The 18,924-nt window shown below is 41.9% G+C and overlaps 1 protein-coding gene across 3 annotated transcripts in view; it reads left to right on the forward strand.

Annotated features, from left to right (window-relative positions):
- Positions 1–18,924, forward strand: part of phf14 (PHD finger protein 14) — a 69,104-nt gene that overhangs the window by 13,921 nt on the left and 36,259 nt on the right. For 2 of the 3 annotated variants that reach the window (XM_041053659.1, XM_041053661.1), the window contains exons 5-14: positions 1,884–2,043; positions 3,027–3,138; positions 3,959–4,096; positions 4,983–5,129; positions 5,827–6,097; positions 7,595–7,701; positions 8,936–9,031; positions 14,384–14,490; positions 14,816–14,947; positions 17,232–17,394. In XM_041053659.1, the coding sequence (XP_040909593.1) occupies positions 1,884–2,043; positions 3,027–3,138; positions 3,959–4,096; positions 4,983–5,129; positions 5,827–6,097; positions 7,595–7,701; positions 8,936–9,031; positions 14,384–14,490; positions 14,816–14,947; positions 17,232–17,394 (1,433 nt within the window). The remainder of the gene's footprint in view (positions 1–1,883; positions 2,044–3,026; positions 3,139–3,958; positions 4,097–4,982; positions 5,130–5,826; positions 6,098–7,594; positions 7,702–8,935; positions 9,032–14,383; positions 14,491–14,815; positions 14,948–17,231; positions 17,395–18,924) is intronic. The other variant, XM_041053660.1, reaches the window with a different exon arrangement.

Genomic DNA, 18,924 nt, shown 5'->3' on the forward strand with positions numbered 1-18,924 from the left:
ATTTTTCTTTGAACGTGTCACCTGATTAGTATGAGACTGCCGCCAAGTTGAAAATGTGAATCGTCGCTGTGCTGCCACAATAACAGATGGTTGATTTGACTCTTCTGAGACGCTCATCCCTTTTCCTTTCATCCCATGGACAAGCAACCCCCTCAGTTACCTTTATTCTATGTCTTCATGCGCACATGATTTCACATTCTTGCATCCACACCTAGCTGGTTAGCCTTTGTTGAAGGCAAACAAACAGTTCTTTCCATTAAAGCCCGACACAGTTAAAAGTACTTCTCTTGATTCAGTCAGCTGTACCTCGCTCCCTCTTCTTTTCCCGGCAAGCCCGTCATTTCTGACAAGGATAATCTTTCCTTCAGGGATTATGAAGCTATCCTGTAGTCATCACTTTTTGTCAGCTTAGCTCATATTAGCCAGCAACCCGTGGCTTTAACGGTCTGAGCTTTGTATCTCAGTTCAAAAGGAACATCGAAGATTTGTGCCACGGTTCAGCCATAAGTCGCTTAAGCCAGCATGGTGGTCATTCACAACCCTCATTTCCACAGTTCAAAGCCCAATCAGTGAAGAAGAAGCACCCAACTGTTGCCAGAGGTATTCCAGTAATACCTGTTTTTTTTTTAGGAAAATAAACGTAGAGTGGAACTATACTGGAGCTAACATCTGGTTCTTGCCACATACTGTGGGTGAAAATCGAGGTGGAAATAAGCAGTAGTTATCTCCACATCTTGGATCATTAGATTCTAAGTAGATCTTCTGTTTTGAAGGTCAGGATGAAATCCAGCTGTGACTTAATTGCCCCAGTGGAGTAATCAGTAGCTTTCAGGTTCAGATTTCAGGAAGGAATCAGAAACCAGCAAAAACTGAAGATTTAACCCCCCAAGCGTCCAAAAGTCTTCAGAATTAGCGATTCACCGTGGCACACAGCAAATGGTCTCTCAATCAGAAAAGGACATGCACCCACTAAACAAAGTGTAGAGCTGAATAAACAACTCCGTCTGCCCCAGTGTTTGCTTTCGATGGGCTGCCCAGCTCCCCGGTGTGGCACTCAGTGACGGGCATGCAGAACACTCAGCTTTTGATTTGTGAGTCTTTCCCATTGCTCAAAAAGCCTGAAGGCTGGTTGACTGAATTAGGAGTTAGAATGTTATCTCCCCAGCGGAGGCAGAGTACAGATTGCTGCCCTCATTGGTAGTGAAGAGCACGTTTGCCTGGTGTAATAGCTGCCATAGAAACCACATCAGCCTAGTAATTGTTTAGGCAACCTTAGAAAATTAAGAGGACAACATTAAAATGCTTTCGCTTGGCTTCTTCTCGCGGGCTACATTTTATTTATTTATTTTTTTTATCAAATGCTCATTTTGCGGTGCTGCAGTGCCACTGAAGATTGACAGCTTTGGACCTGAGAGCTGTTGGATCTATTTCCAATTAGAGAGAGAGAGGGATAGAGAGAGATCCGAGAATTAAAACAGCCAATCACACGATTACATGTCCTGTAGAGTACAGTAAACAATATTGACACTAATGTTTAGGGTGCAGATTTGAGTCCGTTGAATACATGTGACAAAGCAATGCCAGTGTGTAACTATATCCTGGTTGGTTCCAGTGCTGTCCTGAAAGTCTTGCAGGGACACCAAACCAGAAGAACCTTTTGCACTACTGACCACATGAGGATGTTTTCACTCCCCGGCCACTGAAACAGTCAGCTCTTTGGCCTGTATGCCTTCTGCTTCCTGGAGGGTCGTGTCAAATTGTGATGTTCACATTTCTGGTCTATATGAGAGGCAGTGACATGGAAAATAGGATGACTGATGTTATCTTTAATGAGCAATGCGACTGACATTGCCATACTGGCAATCCCTTTCCTGTGTTTCCAGGGTGTTACGGCGTGGACGGCGAAAGCGACTCCATCATGAGCTCGGCCTCGGAGAATTCGACAGAGCCTTGGTTCTGTGACGCCTGTAAGAACGGAGTGACTCCCAGCTGTGAGCTCTGCCCCAACCAGGATGGCATCTTTAAAGAGACGGACGCCGGGAGGTGGGATACAGTAGCACGCTGACCTGGTGGTCGGCTGCCATTTACGAGGGCAGCAAGTGGAACATGTTCAGAAACAAATATCACCTAATGACCTTAGCCGGTCGAAATGCTGCAGGCAGCCAAAGGCTATCTAAATTGTACATATATTCAGTGTTAGGGAGAAAAAGGAAGCTAGAGAAAGAGAGAGAGAGAGAGAAAGAGAACTGGCAGAGGAATGAGGGAGGGGGGGTGTGTGGAAGGAAGGGAAGAGATAGAGGAAGAAAAGGAGTGAGAGAAAAGAGTGTGTTATGTGAAGCGTGGAGACTTCAGCCACGTTATCGCTGATAGTGCTCCTCAGCCAGGCTGCACCCGAATTTACTACTTCACTAGAGCATGAAAAACACAGCAAATTAAACTGTGAAGCGGTTGCTTGCCAGAGATGGATATCTTTATATTGGACTTCGGATTCTCTTCCCTAAAGTCCGCATTTGAAATTGTGTCACAGCAAACTGTAGTCAAGAGTCTGGGGCTACATAAATCTATGAATCCATTTCTTTTTTTGAAGTGTCTGAGCAAGTCACTGCAGCCAATTTCATGATATTAAGTTTCTTTTGTTTGCAGTGATTCGCTACGCTGAATGCAAAAGCCGAACCGTAGCCATTGATTGGATCAATTTTAATGACGTTCCTTGAAATCAGCATGCAGGAGTCGATGTACTTTAAATGTCACCTTTTATGTCTTTATTTAGACTCGAAAAAATGACTGAGGGCTGACCCTCATTGACAGTGATGTGGAGTAACAAGTGTAAAATGACTTAAAAAGGTTCAAAGTAATAAAAGATACAAGGTAGAAGAAAACAATTAAAACAAGCAGAGAAATAAAATACCTTTAAAAACTACTTTTCACCCTGAACCATTTTCATTCTAATGCGTTGTAGTTTGTGCTGTTTCTCTTCAACAAACCAGATTATCAGCTGATTAGATTTTCTTTGTTTTTGTTTTCAGATGGGTGCATGTGGTTTGTGCACTCTATGTTCCCGGAGTAGCATTTGGAGACATTGATAAACTACGACCAGTGACGCTCACAGAGATGAATTATTCAAAATACGGGGCCAAGGCAAGTAAACTTTTTACATACTGTTGCTGTTTACTGACGCAACACTTTAGTTTTAATGACATGTTTAACGTCCTGCAGAAGCCAGTTTCAGATGTCCTTTTTCATCAATAACCTTCCTCTGAGATTCTGCTCCATGTTGACATGATTCATCACATCATTCAAGCTGCCAGTCTCCTGTTCTACCACATCCCAAAGGTGTTTTACTGAATTCAGGTCTGGAGACTGGGGGAGGCCACTGAAACCAGTTTGAGACTTGAGACTTTAGCTTTGTGACATGGAGCATTATCCTGCTGGAAGTAGCCATTAGAAGATGGTGAACTGTGGCCATGAAGGGATCAACATGGTCAGAACAACAATACTCAGACAGACTGTGACATTCAGACCATGATTGATTGGTATTAAGGCCCAAAGTGAACCACGAAAACATCACATCACCACAACCACCACCACCAGCAGCCTGGACTGTTGACACAAGGCAGGTTGGGTCCATGGATTCATGCTGTGGAACCTGACGTTGTCTCTGTTTTGCTGAATTTTGAAAGAATTTTAAAATTCTTGCTTATGAGGTTTTGTAAGAGAATTGCAGTTAGAGGGAATCTTAAGGATTTAAAGCACTGAAAAGATTTGAAATGTTGGGTTAAGTGTAACCATTAAAAGCAATTAACCAGACCACTGTGCTGTAAGTCTGTTTGGACATTTTGAGTGTCACTGAAAGTGTAGCTCCCAAGGAAGAACAGAGCGTTTTAGCATTTTATCCACCCTGTTTTCATACTTAAACATTGTCTGAACTCTCCCTGTTGTGTTCTCTTCTTGCATGCAGGAGTGCAGTTTCTGTGAAGACGCCCGTTTTGCCAGGACTGGTGTGTGCATCAGCTGTGATGCAGGAATGTGTCGGTCCTACTTCCATGTCACGTGTGCACAGAGGGAGGGACTTCTGTCTGAGGCTGCAGCAGAGGAGGTAAAAATCCGTGTTAGGGGCTGTGCTGTTAGCCAGCTGAACTGAACTGAAGCAACATTTACAGAGTTGAGGTTTGATCACACAGACATAGAACGCCAAAGTAGACACCAGCCTTGTGTCTGTCCCACATCTTACCTCTGCTCTCCTCACATGAGACATCCAAGGTGAACTACTTGAACTCAAAATTGCTTGTTAGGCTTTTTTTTTAGCAAAACTTCTGTCACACCCCAGCCAGTACTTAGAAAGTCATTGTTTACACGCATTTGCACATGGGATAACAAATCTACCAAGGCAGTCGTATTTTCTTTGTGTCACTAACTAAACAAAATGGTTCTTTAACTTACAGAGACCGTTGGCACATTTTGACTTTAGTGTGATTTACTCATCAGTTGCGGTATTGATTTATGGATATTAGATAGAAACAGGGCAGAGCTAACAAAAACATTTGTAGTTCCAGCAGCTCTGAATGTGATACTGCTCATTTCATCTGTCAGGTCACTGCTGATTCAGCCCTCCGCTGGCAACAGCACTGACCTGTCCAACAAAATAGCAGGCAGCAGCATTAGCTTGTAGCCTGTGAGCTACAGGCAGCAGGATGCAAACAGTCACCACTGTGTCCTCGACTAACATCCTGCAGTGAGTCTTGAAGCAGAACAAAGCGCAGGAAATACATATGATGTCTTTTTCTGAGGATGGATGAAACTTGATCTGCAGGACTGAGGGTTGAGTTTGAGCTAACGGCTAACAGTCTAGAAATGGAGATCTGGCTGAGTGTGTAAGCCCAGTGTAGTATAAGATATAAAAGATAATGTCCCTGTTTTTACTAATTATTATAACTGTTATTATATTTTTATGCATCATATATATAATTTTTTTGCTTCCTCAGGATATTGCAGATCCATTTTTCGCATACTGCAAACAGCATGCCGACCGCTTTGACAGGAAGTGGAAAAGGAAGAATTACCTGGCCTTACAGTCTTACTGCAAGGTCTCTCTGCAGGAGAGAGAGAAACAGCTTACTCCTGAAGCTCAGGTGAGGCTCATTCATTTATATCAGCTGCAGCAGCCAAACCACAGAACAACTTTTCAGATGTGCAATGTGTGTTTGTTCCTCCGTCCACATGCCCGGAGTGTGGGCATTTTGCTGCTGGGTACTGTGGAGCAGCAGAGATTAGGCCTGGGTTTGCAATTAGGATTAGGCTTAGGGTGTTTTATTTGCAGTCTTTTATGTTTCATTACAAGTCCCAGTTAGATTGATGAAAAATTATTATTATTATTATTATGTAGGAATTTTGTGGTGTTATGATTCTGAGGGGTGGGGGTGGGTGGGGGTATGTCACCTATGGAATTATTTGTCCAACTCATGTTAGAGAACGTAAAGTGATAAGGGAATAATCCCTCTGACTGGCCGAACGAGAGGTCAGTTGGAGTTCTTTGGGCAAAACTCCAAACACCAAACACCCAAAAGGGTCTGAATTCTTTATGAAGCCATTGTAACTCAGCTAAACACTGCACACCTTCAACAAGACAGCATGGCATCATGACTTTGTGTTACAGCCTGGGTAGGAGCAGACAGACAGAGGCAGTGACCCGAGCGATCTGTGGTCGGCAGCTTCAGTGTGAACACACAGAGATAGACATGGGAAATGGCAGACAGACAACATCTGTTTATTACCATTAAAATGTGGGAGTATGTCGACAAACACGTGTGTGTGTCCCCCCACCTGCAGGCCCGAATCACGACCCGCCTGCAGCAGTACAGGGCAAAGGCAGAGTTGTCCAGGAACACCCGACCTCAGGCGTGGGTACCCCGGGAAAAGCTGCCGCGACCTCTGACCTCTAGTGCCTCAGCTATCAGGAAGCTGATGAGGAAGGCGGAGCTGATGGGCATCAGCACTGACATTTTCCCTGTGGACACGTCCGACGCCAACGCCAGCATGGACGGACGCAGGAAACACAAGCAGCCTGCCCTCACAGCAGACTTTGTCAATTACTACCTGGGTGAGGAAACTTCTATTCCCACAGTTACCGCAGCTGTGTTGTTTATTTTCTCTCATTTTCCATTTTCATGTCAGTGCGGTTTTACCGGATTATTCTTGTGTAAAATCATTATGATTATGGTTTAGATGTCTACAAATCAACAAGAATGCATCAAGAGCATTGGCAGAACTAAACTTAATCCATCTTTCAGGATAAAAGTATTCACAAAAAGGTATTTACAGCAGACGTCTGTAGCCTGCTCCGCAGCTCTGCTTGAGGCTAGCAGCTTCCGTAGGCTTTCCCGACCGAACTGTCGCTGGTGCAGTTGCATTTTGGGTAATGAAGGCACCAGATTTTGAAAATGAAGAACCGTGAGTGGAATTAAAAAAAAGATGTCTCTGGTTCTACTGCAACAATTTTGATCCCTTTTTCAGTGTGTTGCACCAAACCAGTTTGATCTGGTTCAGACAAACTCTCAGTCCTCAGGTCTCAATCCACTGTGTACTTTGACAGTTCAATAAGTCCATTAAAAAGAGGAAGCCTCTCAGATTGTGTGACTTCATATATACTCTTCTTCTTGGTTAAATTATAAAAACGTCAGTATGAACACAAAGCAGACCAGAAGATTCAAAAGTCTGTCTGTTTTTTCTTTGGTCCGGATGAAATGAACCAAACAACAGGTGCGTGGACACACTCAAACTGTCCATCATGGGTCCAACAGTGTTACAGGATGGAAGTCACAGCATGTTAGCCATCAAACAATTCCTCTTCCATTGTTAAAGCACTTTATCCTCCTAAATAATCCATTTACAGCCAAATACCTCCTCAGCGGCCTTTGATCGATGCTCTTTTCTGATTGACTGATGCTCACTCTGTTATTGTGCAGTACACAGGGGTGGATATGTTGTTAGTTATGATATTCAGTTTTTTTTTCTGACACCATTTATGAAGCCATTCTTCTGGTGGGTATAAGTGGGCATTAAAAACACATTACTGGCTTTCCTGCCGTGTTACACAGCAGAGATACTCCCCACCTTTCCTGAAATAAAGAGTGTGTCCTTTAACATCACAGGAATTTATTTCAGCAGAGGCCTCCCTTCTCCTTCAGAACTGAAAATGTGATGCTGCGTACACTTATATAAACTGATATGCATTGTTAATAAATTTAGTTTTTATAATTTACAGTTAGAAACTTGTAATCGTGGTTTTTTTTTTTTGATGCAAAGCACAGGAATGATGCCTGGTATCATGATTGTAATTTTAAGGAAGCTAAAAGCATTTATCTCCATATTGCATAGCATTAACTGTTGTACAGGGTGGTTAAGTTATTGTGAATGCAGCATGATAGTGCCAGATGTGCAGGAGACGCCATGACAGTAACCTTGAGAGTATACTCCATCCGCCTGCAGCCTATCTGCCATCAGTACACGCTCTCGTGTGCTTTTTTTTTTTTTTTTTTTTTTTTTCCTGTATATAGATTGTGATCGTGCTATTGATTTTTGTCCCATTGATATTCAGAGCGGAACATGCGAATGATCCAGATCCAGGACAACATCTCTGAACAGAAGAACTTAAAAGACAAGCTGGAGAGCGAGCAAGAAAAACTGCACGTGGAGTACAACAAGGTGAGCAGCAGAATCCAAACCTGACCCGGGAAACGGGGGTTATTTCTGTGGACGGGCTGGTTCATGGAAGCTGCAGACAGAGTGCCTTAACACATAATAAATAAGTAGTACTTGGTGATTTGAAAATTGAAATGAACAGAGTCTGAAATCAATTTAGTGTTAAGTAAAATTAGTACTTTAGGCGGTAATTCAAACACACGTAATAGAACATACAAGTGTACGAACATGGAGTTATCACCTGAGAGGGAAACACCTGGTGTAGCTGTGTCGTAGGCCTCCAGTGTCTTTCAGTACTTAAGCTAAAACAAAAGTGGTATATTGAGTAATTATGGTTCAGGCTTATATTTCAGTTATTGGATTTTTTTTTTAAAAGGGGATCTAATATTATTTATTTAAAATCTAATCAAAATCAATTAGGCAGAAATCATTCAGGAGAAAATAGAATTCTAGGCTCTCAAGGCTCCACTGTGTGTAAGTACAGCCTCACCGTGGATGTTTTAATATTTTTTTTTTTTTATAAAGCACCTGCTCATCCATTCTCATTCACTCAGTGTCTATTATTACTTGGTATCAAGTGTTTGTTTTTATGGGCCGTGTTCAGCTCAGCTTGTAAAATCATTTCACTGCATTCGACGCGGCCTCACTGTGCCCCATGATAAACACTGAATCCTGTGCCAGCCTCCGTCCCATCCCTCCTCGAACGTGACCTCTGCGAAGAGGCTGCGGCTCCATCTGTCAACATGAGTAAGGGAATACGACGGCAGAGTAAAAGTCACAAGAGTTAATGTTGCGTTCAGTCTTCTGCCGTGCGTGTTAAGAGTTATTAATGGAGTGTGTGTTGCTAATTGCGCTGCTTGAGTTGCTCTTACATGGCTTTGGCCTTGGACAAAATGCCAGTGGAAGGAATGTCATTACAAATCTGGCTATGGCTGATATATAGTAGTCGAGTCCAGTACAAGGTTTACTCTTGACACAATGGCTCAGCTCCTGTATATCATACGTAGTGTTCACATTAGTTCATGTCAGTTACACTGACTGCTCAAAGGTTCACCTGCTACATTCTAACTGTGCCCATTATAACATTTATAAGGTCTGTAATATAGTCACTAATGTTTATACTCAAACTGTGACCCTAATCATGTCCACACCAGGCTCTGTACTTAACACCCAGACATGAAACATGAGTGAAACTGTGGTGTCCTTACCTGATGTGGTGTCTTCTCTCCCTGTGCAGCTCTGTGAGTCTCTGGAGGAGCTGCTGAATGTGAATGGAGAGTTGCGGGGCGAAGGCCAGGCCATGTGGACTCTGCTGGGGGGCATCCTGGGCCAGGTACCACCACAATCTCTGCCTCCTCACACACCATCTCCTCTTCTCTTTCTTGCCCCATCCAACCACTCTGCTCCACATCCAGAGATTAGTTGTTGTGAAAGTTTGCGGACCTTTTCTTTTTCAGCCTGGCAGTGTTTTGTGATGGAGAGCTGTCCAGATAGGTAACCCACATGGCCAACAGTTTTTGCAACTTTGTTTAGGCAGGGCTTGCAGGACAGCTTGTCTTTTTGTGTGATATACTGTCTCGTTCAGATGTGCCTTACACTCAGTCAGCTCCAGCTTGTTGTCGATGTAATAGAAAGTTTTGGAGCAGTCGCCTGGCCACGTATCAGTCAGATGCAGTCTGAGCTGTGGAGCAGTGATGAATTGAGGGAAAGTTTGTGTCTTCGACACATAAAAAAAAAAATCATGGAAGCTAATTAGGCTTGATAAAAGAAAAAGCTGTGCCTTTATTTTCATTCTGTTTTCTGATTTATGTATTTTTTTGTTCTCATGTTTATTCCCCCCCCCCGTCCACATTTAGTACCTGTGAGTTAATATAGATATTTTTTTTTTTTTTTTACCCTTTACAAATAATTTTTGTGGGTTAGCCGTCAGGACCCAGGACTTCCCTGCTGTTTATAAAAATCCTTTCATTTTGCTCTAACTGATTGACCTGTCATTTTCCATGAGGTCAGACCTGACTGTGAAAGTAAAAGCCGTCTCCCACTTCTCATTCCCATGGCAACCAATTGCCAAGATGTGCCACTATGGCTTATGGGTTGTTTTTTTTTTTTTTATGGATGCAAACTGCAATCTGCAGAGATCTCTTGGTTTTTATTTTTGTTTTTTTGTTTAGATAACAGACTCAGACTTGAATTCACACACAAAGTCATTGTGAGAATTTACATTGAACTTAGAAAAGAGCTTTTTACGTACACATTTAAACCTCCTAACTAAGTCTGAAAACAACCAGCTACATCTTCCTTTTCCACAGTTCAACTTTTCACAGTTTAAAAGAGGCGTTGAACTAAAGTCAGCGTCAGTTACTTCCACGAATATGCAACCACTCGTTTAACAGGAAGTGGACCTCTGAGAGAAAATAATAACAGAACCAAAACAAAGAGAGCCCTTTCATCTGAGGACAGACAGAACCATTTACAAAAGGTATTTCAGCTATTAGCTTCTAGATCAAGGGTCTCAAATTACTGGCTTGGGGGATAGACTAGGTCTGTGAGGCAATTTTCTATGTCCCCTTGTCATTTTTTTTTGTTTATTTGTTTTTTTTTTTAAAGTAATTCTTTAATATTTTAGCATGGATTGAAAAGCAGAGTGTAATAATTGGCTCTGTGTTTCACAATTAACATTTAGCTGCAGTAGAATTGTGCAACTTGTCAATACCTGACCCTAAATTGTCTCTTTCTAGACCGAAAAGAAAGGTTTTACCTTCACATTCATTCTGACAGTTTCCGCAGGCGGACAGCTGATTATTCGTTCATGGAGTTTAATGTGACTGCTCCCTGTTCTTCCACAGGAATTCAGTCGGCAGCAGCATTAGTCTACTAAGCACGCAGGGCGGTGTGATGGGTACTAGGGAGCCAGCTCAGCTTCAGAGTGCATAGCAGCAGCCCCCAGATAATTTGAGTTAGAGAACCTTGTTTTAGATTATATTTAAATTTGCTAGAAAATTTCTGTTAAACACCAGGACGGAAAGAAAAAGTGACGTCTGACTGGTTAACGTACTTTAAGAGTCTTTCACCTTGTTACTGAGAAGGTGTCTCATATCTCCCTCAGTGGTCAGTAAATAATTACTCCCGTCTAATTGCTGGATCACATGTTCATCTTGAATGTCTAGTCAGAATAGATTTTTTTTTTTCTGTAGCCAAGGTATGATACAAGGATATTAGATTTTATTGTATTGTATATTTGCAGGTGTTTGTGTCCTTCTTTATCCATTACATTCTTACTAAACATTTTGTTGTCACTCAGAAAACCATGTCTTCCCCTCACTGATTAGAGAATACAGCTCTCTCTGACCTTTTAGTTAAAATAATTAAAGAAAAGTGATGTTATATCCACTGCACTTCAGTGTAGTGACTCCTTTAAGGTATATTCATACATATACATGTATATACATGTTCCGCTAAATCCCTGAAAAGCCTTATTGCCTTATTAAAAGTATAATGGTTGAGAGGATGGGTTTCGCAGATAAATGGTCAAATGATGTTAATGTGGTGGCGAGGCAGCGAAATGGACAGGAAAGAGAAGGAGACTGGCAGTGAATCTGCAATGACCGCCATAAATCACCTAATTATGAACACGCACGCTTTAAGTAGCAACATCAGTCACAGCACTGCATGCTTTGTGCCATCTATCTGCCACATTTTCATCTTCTATTTGTCATCCTGCCTGTGCATTTGCAGAAATTATTGATGTCCCCAACTGGGACTCTCATCCCTCTTCCAGTACACAGTCAGTGTTTTTGGTTCCTGATGCTCCTAGAAGTTTAGCACTCCTGGCAACTTCACAACAACAAAACAAAAAACCAGCCTCTATAAAACACCTTGCAGCTCCAGCAGTTGCCAGGGGACAGATATTATAACAGGCATTAGTGTTACAATGCAGTGCGCTTTAGGATCGATCAACAGAAAAATAAGTACGAAATAGACCTAATAAACCTTGAAGCAGATATACAAGGGTTCAGCCATCTGATGCAACTCAGAGCTGAAGGCACACTGAGGGCAACCAAGACACCAGGACCACCACTGGCTGAGGCCTGAAGGGGCGATTGTGTTTGTGAGGTTGGACTGTCTGAGATGTCCTCCTCTGTCCTGCCAGGGTTTGCGCCAGTCTTAAACTACATGGGCCATGGAGTCCAAACGGTATCTGCATTGAAACCAAACTCAATCAGTCGTATTTCACCCAAGTCATGAGTGTTCAGGTGTCTAAAAAACAAACAAAAAAAAACAAAAAAAGGAATTGATTTCATTTTCTGATTATTTGATTATTTCATTTGAACCAATGAATGACATAAAAATGAAACAGAGAAATGGTGGAACATTATAATAACCTACACTAACTGCTCCCAACCAGCAGAAATAATAATACACTACAACACACTACAGCACTGAAGCTGTTGCATAAAACATTAAATATGGTTGTAGCTAATAGCTGTTTTCAGTGTCTGTAATTTTTTTTTTTTTTACAGTGGTTTATCTACAGAGAAAACCAGAGAACTTTAACAAACACCTTTCATTATGTCCCCAAGCCAAAGGTGCCGTCTTCAGATGTTTTGTTTTGTCTCACCAACAGTCCCAAACCCACCTAATCCATTTATAATGATAGTAAACGGAGTAATTTTAACATTGTAAAAGAATGTAAATCCCACATGCTTTCCGTTTTTCCTTGATAAATGACTTAAACAACAAACTCGTTCATCAGAATAGTTGACAGTTTTCTGAGGATTGACTCATCAGTCTGTTTCTTTTCTCTGTAGTTGTGTTAATTTTAGAAACAGCTCTTCAAACACTATTACTTCAATATAAGAAAAGATTCTAAATGATTATAAGAAAGCATTTCTGTCAATATGAAAATGTTATGATTGAGATACTGAGTTGTTTTTCTTTTTTTGTCATTGAGTGTGAATAGAGCAGATAGCCATGCTGGGCAAACAAATCAAACTAAACTTGGCCGAGACCAAAGACTGTAGTTGGCCAGTTTGGCCAAGACCAAGAGTCAAGACACTCCCGAGACTAAGACAACTCTGAGATAATAGAAAAATGTTGAAACATTGCTGATTGTTTCCATACAGACTTTGTTTCAGAGTGGCAGCCATTATTGTTGCCATCGACATGTTTCCTCAGGAGCCTGTGGAGTTGTCTGTGCCCGGGAAGTTGGGTGTTAGATCCGAGAGCTTCAGATAGAGGGGGATTACAGCTGGCGCACACAACTTACACTTGGCAGAGATGGTTATAAATAAACCTTCTTCTTTGTTCAGAAGTGTTTCTAAGTGATATTTAGTGCCACAGCTTGATATTCCTAATTTAATATACTGAATGTGATGAAAATGCTTGGAGCCACAGGAAGTGCCCAGTTTGTTCCTGCACTGTTATGTTTTGATGCGTTTTCCCTGAGGACACAGCAGAGTGGCAGGAAGCCAGACAGCTTCGAGCTGGTCTGCGTTACCTGACTGCTTCCACTCTCTATTTATAAAATGAACCTTTAAACTTCTTCATCTGTCTGATAAAGCATGTTAACAATGTTGAAACCGCTCCGTATCAGCAGCGGAGACATTTTCTCGTGGTTGGATGCGGGGGCGGACTGTGGTCCAGGCTGGGGAGATAACCTCAGCAGCCCCCTTGTGCTTTGGTCACCCTGTCCTCCTCCCCATCTATCAGGTCTCCCTGCGGGGACGCTCCCCTCTGTGCTAAAGGCAGAGCGAGCATGCTCAGATTAGAGCTTCCTCAGGGGAAACTTTGTCTGTTTAGTGACAGACTTGTTCCCTACGAGATAAGTTTTCTAATTAACCCGCATGGCAGCAATGCACCTGAGATGCAGGGAGAATAAACTGACTATCTGCTGCTGCTTTTTCACCTGCCACATACAACAGGTTCCCTTGTCAGCTCTCCTCACAACTCTGCTGTAAGGGAACTTTGCAGCTCTGCTTTGGCTAACACTTTATTTGGACAGTCCAAACTCTCCGCTAAACAGATGTTCAGTTAGTGTCACTTGACTCTATACTATGAATAATAACTGTAAACAGTAAATGTGTTTGGTGTTACTCCATAGCCAACTACTACTCCAATCAAGTTCTAAAGTCATCTCAAGGACAATTAACCCAACATGCATCTGACCACAGTCTGGAGTGCTGCCTCAAAAGATCTGAAAACTTTCAAAAAACATTACATTAGCAGCTCCTAGCACCAGTTACTACAGCTTCCAAATGATGTTGGTGGGCCATATATATATCATTAGTTACTGATTTTTATCATTTGTTGGTTACCCATCTCCCAACAAGAAAAGCTTACAGGAACAAACTGTCAGGATGAAGTGAACTGGCAGTTCAGTCAGATTGTCAGGCTACAATACAGAGGAGGTGAATGGAATTTATTTTTGATGTGCTCACAGCACTGAGAAATGACATTTGAAAAAAATTCAGCAGCAACTTATATTTCCAGCACCAGTGCCCTTGTCCCTCTACAGGCCCAACTATAGACAGCTCTCATTAGAAAATACTTTCGGGGGAAAAAAACTTTGGAATTACCCATTGGCCACACTATCCACACTATCATCGCCTCTGTCCCTTCAAAGACAAGTTGCGGTTCATGGCTGTTACATGAAAATATTAATGAAACGATTTTTATTTTTTGGTAGAAACTAAACACTCCAGCTGTTCTGAAGGCCCCAAAAGAGAGGAAGCCCAGCAAGAAGGAGGGGGGAACCCCAGGGAAGTCATCCAGCCTGCCAGCCATCCTCTACAGGTGAACACACTGCGTCTGGAGAGATGCAAGGGCGAGGACAGGATTAGAGATGATGAATAAATGATAAAGTAATGACAGTGGAAGCACGGTGCACGTGTTTAAGGTGCCTCCTCAAATGTTAGAGGCAGGAACAACATTCTTACTGCGTACATCTGTTATTTTAGACCATTTGGGATTGAGTGTGTCAATTTACATTTGTTCTAATTCCTATTTACATGTTCACTTCCACTTCCTGTACTTCAGTGCTGCTGTTCCCAAATGATGACTGGCCCTGTCAATACACTGCATTTTCTCACACATAATTTGACCTGATGTGTTTCTGCAGCTGTGGCATCTGTAAGAAGAACCAGGACCAACATCTGCTGGTGCTGTGTGACACCTGCAAGCTCTACTACCACCTGGGCTGCCTGGAGCCCCCACTTACACGCATGCCCAAGAAGACCAAGAACAGCTACTGGTGAGAGACGAGATGCATGTGCACACATTAGAGAGAAATACACTGGAAATAATAGGGATTGTATGGATTACATTATAGCTAAAAAGCTATAATACTCAGTATTATAGATTTTTTTTTTTTTTAAATCAAAGAAGCAGGTGTTTTCTAACATATAACGTCCTGTTTAAGTCACAGTGAGAGATGGATGGGGTTTTATTAGGTATGACACAATGGTTATTTATTGTTCCATAAATACAGAAACGATGCTCAACTAAAAAAATGAATGCTTAGTTGATGCTCGACATCATAAAACATCTTCATTGTGTGAATATGAACAGCGAGTGCTCCTCATATTTATCCTCTGTCAGATACGAGCAGCAACACGTTAGAACCCGGAGTTTGTTTATTCATATTATCCCTGACATTTGAGGCCAGTCGGTGGCAGCGGGATTATCAGATGACGGATGCTGAGATGGTGGAAATGTCACAGTCTCGACTCTCAACTGCTGCAGTTCTTTATCTCGAGAGGAGATTCGGTGATGAAAAAGGAAGAAGCCTGTTCCCTTTCTCTTGTAAATTGGAGAAAAACGTAGAGATGCATGTGGCGTTCCGTTTTGTTTTGTGAGCGTGCAGCACAGCCTGTCTGTGAGCGGAGTAATTCATTTCAATTCAGAGCAAAATGAGCATGAAGCTCTTTTTTTTTGCTTTATTGGCTGAAAATTAGAAAGCATTTGAATAATAAAAGTGTGTGGATGCAGAGTCATAACTAATTACAGCATTGTGCCTGAACAAGCAGCCACAGAGACTTACAGGGTGCTGAGCTCTGAGGTAAAACGAACACAGCAGACAGACCGCTGCTTGTTTTTGGAAACTGATTTCTAAGGCAGAGCCCATTCCCAGGTCTAACTTTGACTTGATGCAGTAAATGTCAGTATTATCTGATAGGGCTGTGTATTGGCAAAGACCTCTGATAAGGTTTTTTGTATAGACTTTTCCAAATGGTGAAACAGTTCCAGGAACTTCAGGACGTTTATCTCCATTTCTCCTCAGCTTGTGGCTGAAATACTCAGTGTGGAGGGATGCGTGATCCATCATCCACTGAAAGTAAACTACTGTTTCCTGAAAGCTTTCAGGGTTTGACCTCAGGCCTTGAACGAGTACTTCAGCTTCAATTTAAGATACTGTTCAGTTTTTGTTGAAACTGTTTTAGGGAGGTAGTGAATCCACTTAACTTTGGAGGCCTTAATGTGTGCGGTCTTTGATCAGTGAATATTTTAATTTGATATGAATATTGTGGACATAAATGATCTCATAACAAATCTAGGAGTCTGCAGTCCCTCCATCTCTACACTGGGGCACAGTACGGCTTTGAGTTAACTGCTAACATCCACATGTTAGCATGTCCACAGAGACAATGCGAACGCTTTGACCTTTATAAGGTATAATGTTCACCATGTTCAACATCTTAGTTTGACATGTGAGGATGCTGACACCAAGTAAGTAAACACAAAGTACAGCTGAAGATGAAAGGAATGCCATGACCAAAGTATTGGACATATTAAGCTTGTGGTCTGATGATGGTGGTGGTGAAGCAAAAGTCAGTGGTTGTCATGTCGTGACATCACCGTTCCTAGAACCATGTGACTAGCATGGCAGAAATGAACATTATACTTTTATCATCAGACATTATAACCTTCTTAAAGATTGTGGTTATTGCAGGGCTGTTGTGTTGGATTTGCGTTACATTTCACAAGTAATATTTTCACTGCGTGCTCCTGCTTTTTATTATCCACTGCATCTGTTTATGATCCACAATCACTGATGAGGACTGATGGAAGAATTTAGTCAGATTTAGTTATTAATTTTATTATAACACTTTGGGAAATAGGCATATTTGCTTTCTTTCTGAAAGTGAGGTGAGAAGACTGATGCTACCTGCTCATCTCTGTGTTAAACACAGGGCTGGAGTGTTGGTGCTGTTAGCCGAGCTTAGCACAAAGGCTGGAAGCAGAGGAAAAGAGCTAGCTTCTGTCCAAAATTCAAAAATATCCCCACTAAATGCCGTAGATTACTCTGTGCTCATTTAAAGACAAACAAATACAGGGTTAAATATTGACTGACATTTATCAACATTACAATTTGTAAAAACAGTGTTTTATCAGAAAAAAGTCAAACAGATTGACATATTGAGTGAAAGTCTCTTTCTTTGCTTTTTGTTTTTTTTAGAGTAAAGAGTAAGGATTTAGGCCGGTGATAATAAAATCAATACAGTTGTGGTGAGACAAGCCCTCTTCCCTCTCCTCAGGCAATGCTCCGAGTGTGACCAGGCCAGCAGCGATGAGGCCGATATCGCCATGGAGACGCTACCTGATGGCACCAAGAGGTCCAGGAGGCAAATCAAAGGACCAATCAAATTCATCCCACAGGAGATGTCACCAGAGCCCAAGAAACATCAAGTGAGAGGCACGGTGTGTATTTACACACTGTATTTACACAAAACGCAATCAGTCCAAATCATTTTCCTAAAAACGAAATCTGTTTTCTTTTCACAGCTAAAAAGGCCAAAAAGTTTTCTTTGCCCACCTCGTCCTCCGCTCTAATTAGAGTGTAACAGATGACAATGTTGGCTAATTGATTGATCTGTATTGATTGCAAATAATTAACTTGAGTTCTCATTAGTCTCATGCTCTCCTTAAGGTTATCACAAAGTTGCACAAGGTGATAGTGTGTTTCCCTGAGCACAGAAATCAACACTTTGAACAAAGGCCTTTGTTACAGAAGGCAGTGTGACTGCATACACCAAACAGGCTCGTTGGAGACAGGATGCACCCACTCCAGCAGTCAGATTCATGTGAATAAGGCTAGACTTTAGATTTGGTTTGCTCTGTCTCTGTAGGGCCAGTCTAATAGTTTTAAAGGCTCCCCCCCAAAAAAAAAAAGAAACGAGCGAGAAACCTGTTTAAACTCTAAAGGCTGGCTGCTAAATCTCAGCCTGCAGCTCAGTCAGGTAAACAGAGCATCAGGCCCCCCACAGGATGAAAGCACTGATGTCTGCATTCACTGTGCGGAATGATATTATGGTTAGTCTGGTTTTATGAGGAAAAATAATCCAAAGATTTCTGCACTTAGCCATCATCCCATTATGAAACTGAAAAGAAGGCTTAGCACAGTTCAAAGTTCAATTTGTCAAGTCTGTCTCAATCAATGAACACTGAAACAGGAGTGGCTTGCTGTAATCGTGTCTCCTGTTTATACAGGTCATTAAAGGATATTTACCTAATGCACTCCCGAGGCGATCGCCTGCAAAAATCCTGAAATGTATAAAAAAAAAGAACATTAAACTGAAAGACTGAGGCTTCGGTTCGGTCTGTGTTTTCATGGACAGTGTTTTAATGTTGAGCTGCAGCAGAAGAGCTAGGAAGAATGTAAAAAAGGTGAAAACGAGTGAAAAGTTCAAATCCCTGGCTCCTTTCTCAGCTCCACACAGCTGTCTGATGGAGTGTACAGGAAACCTAGCGCTTACACCACCTACAGGGGACATGTTCTATCACCTGTATTCACACCAACTAAATGAAAACAATAAAAAAAATGAGAACTTAATCATGTCGGACTAATTAAATACACACAGAAGTAAAAACTACTACGTTTTATTCTTAAATTTTACTCTTGATTGTCACACAGATTAGCCTAATGAAGCAGATGAAGATGAGAAACTCAAACATCAGACTTTATAAAAACAAATAAATGAGCAAACAGACAAGACTTTTGAAGAGTCATCGAGGCTACGACTCTGTCAGTGTTGCCCATAAATCCTCTGCCGGTGACTTTTTTTCCCTTTGTCCGTGAATAGAGCGACAGCATGTGGACTGTGTCGGCTTGTGGTGCAACATTTTGTGTCAGCTGTGAGAGGGAACAGAACCCTCTCTCTCTCTCTGCCCCTCACTGGATCCTACTTATCTGTAGCGGCCATGCTCTGATCCTGCGATACCGAGCTGCCT

This window comes from Toxotes jaculatrix, chromosome 13 (genome assembly GCF_017976425.1).
Source record: "Toxotes jaculatrix isolate fToxJac2 chromosome 13, fToxJac2.pri, whole genome shotgun sequence".
Taxonomy (NCBI): Eukaryota; Metazoa; Chordata; class Actinopteri; family Toxotidae; genus Toxotes; species Toxotes jaculatrix.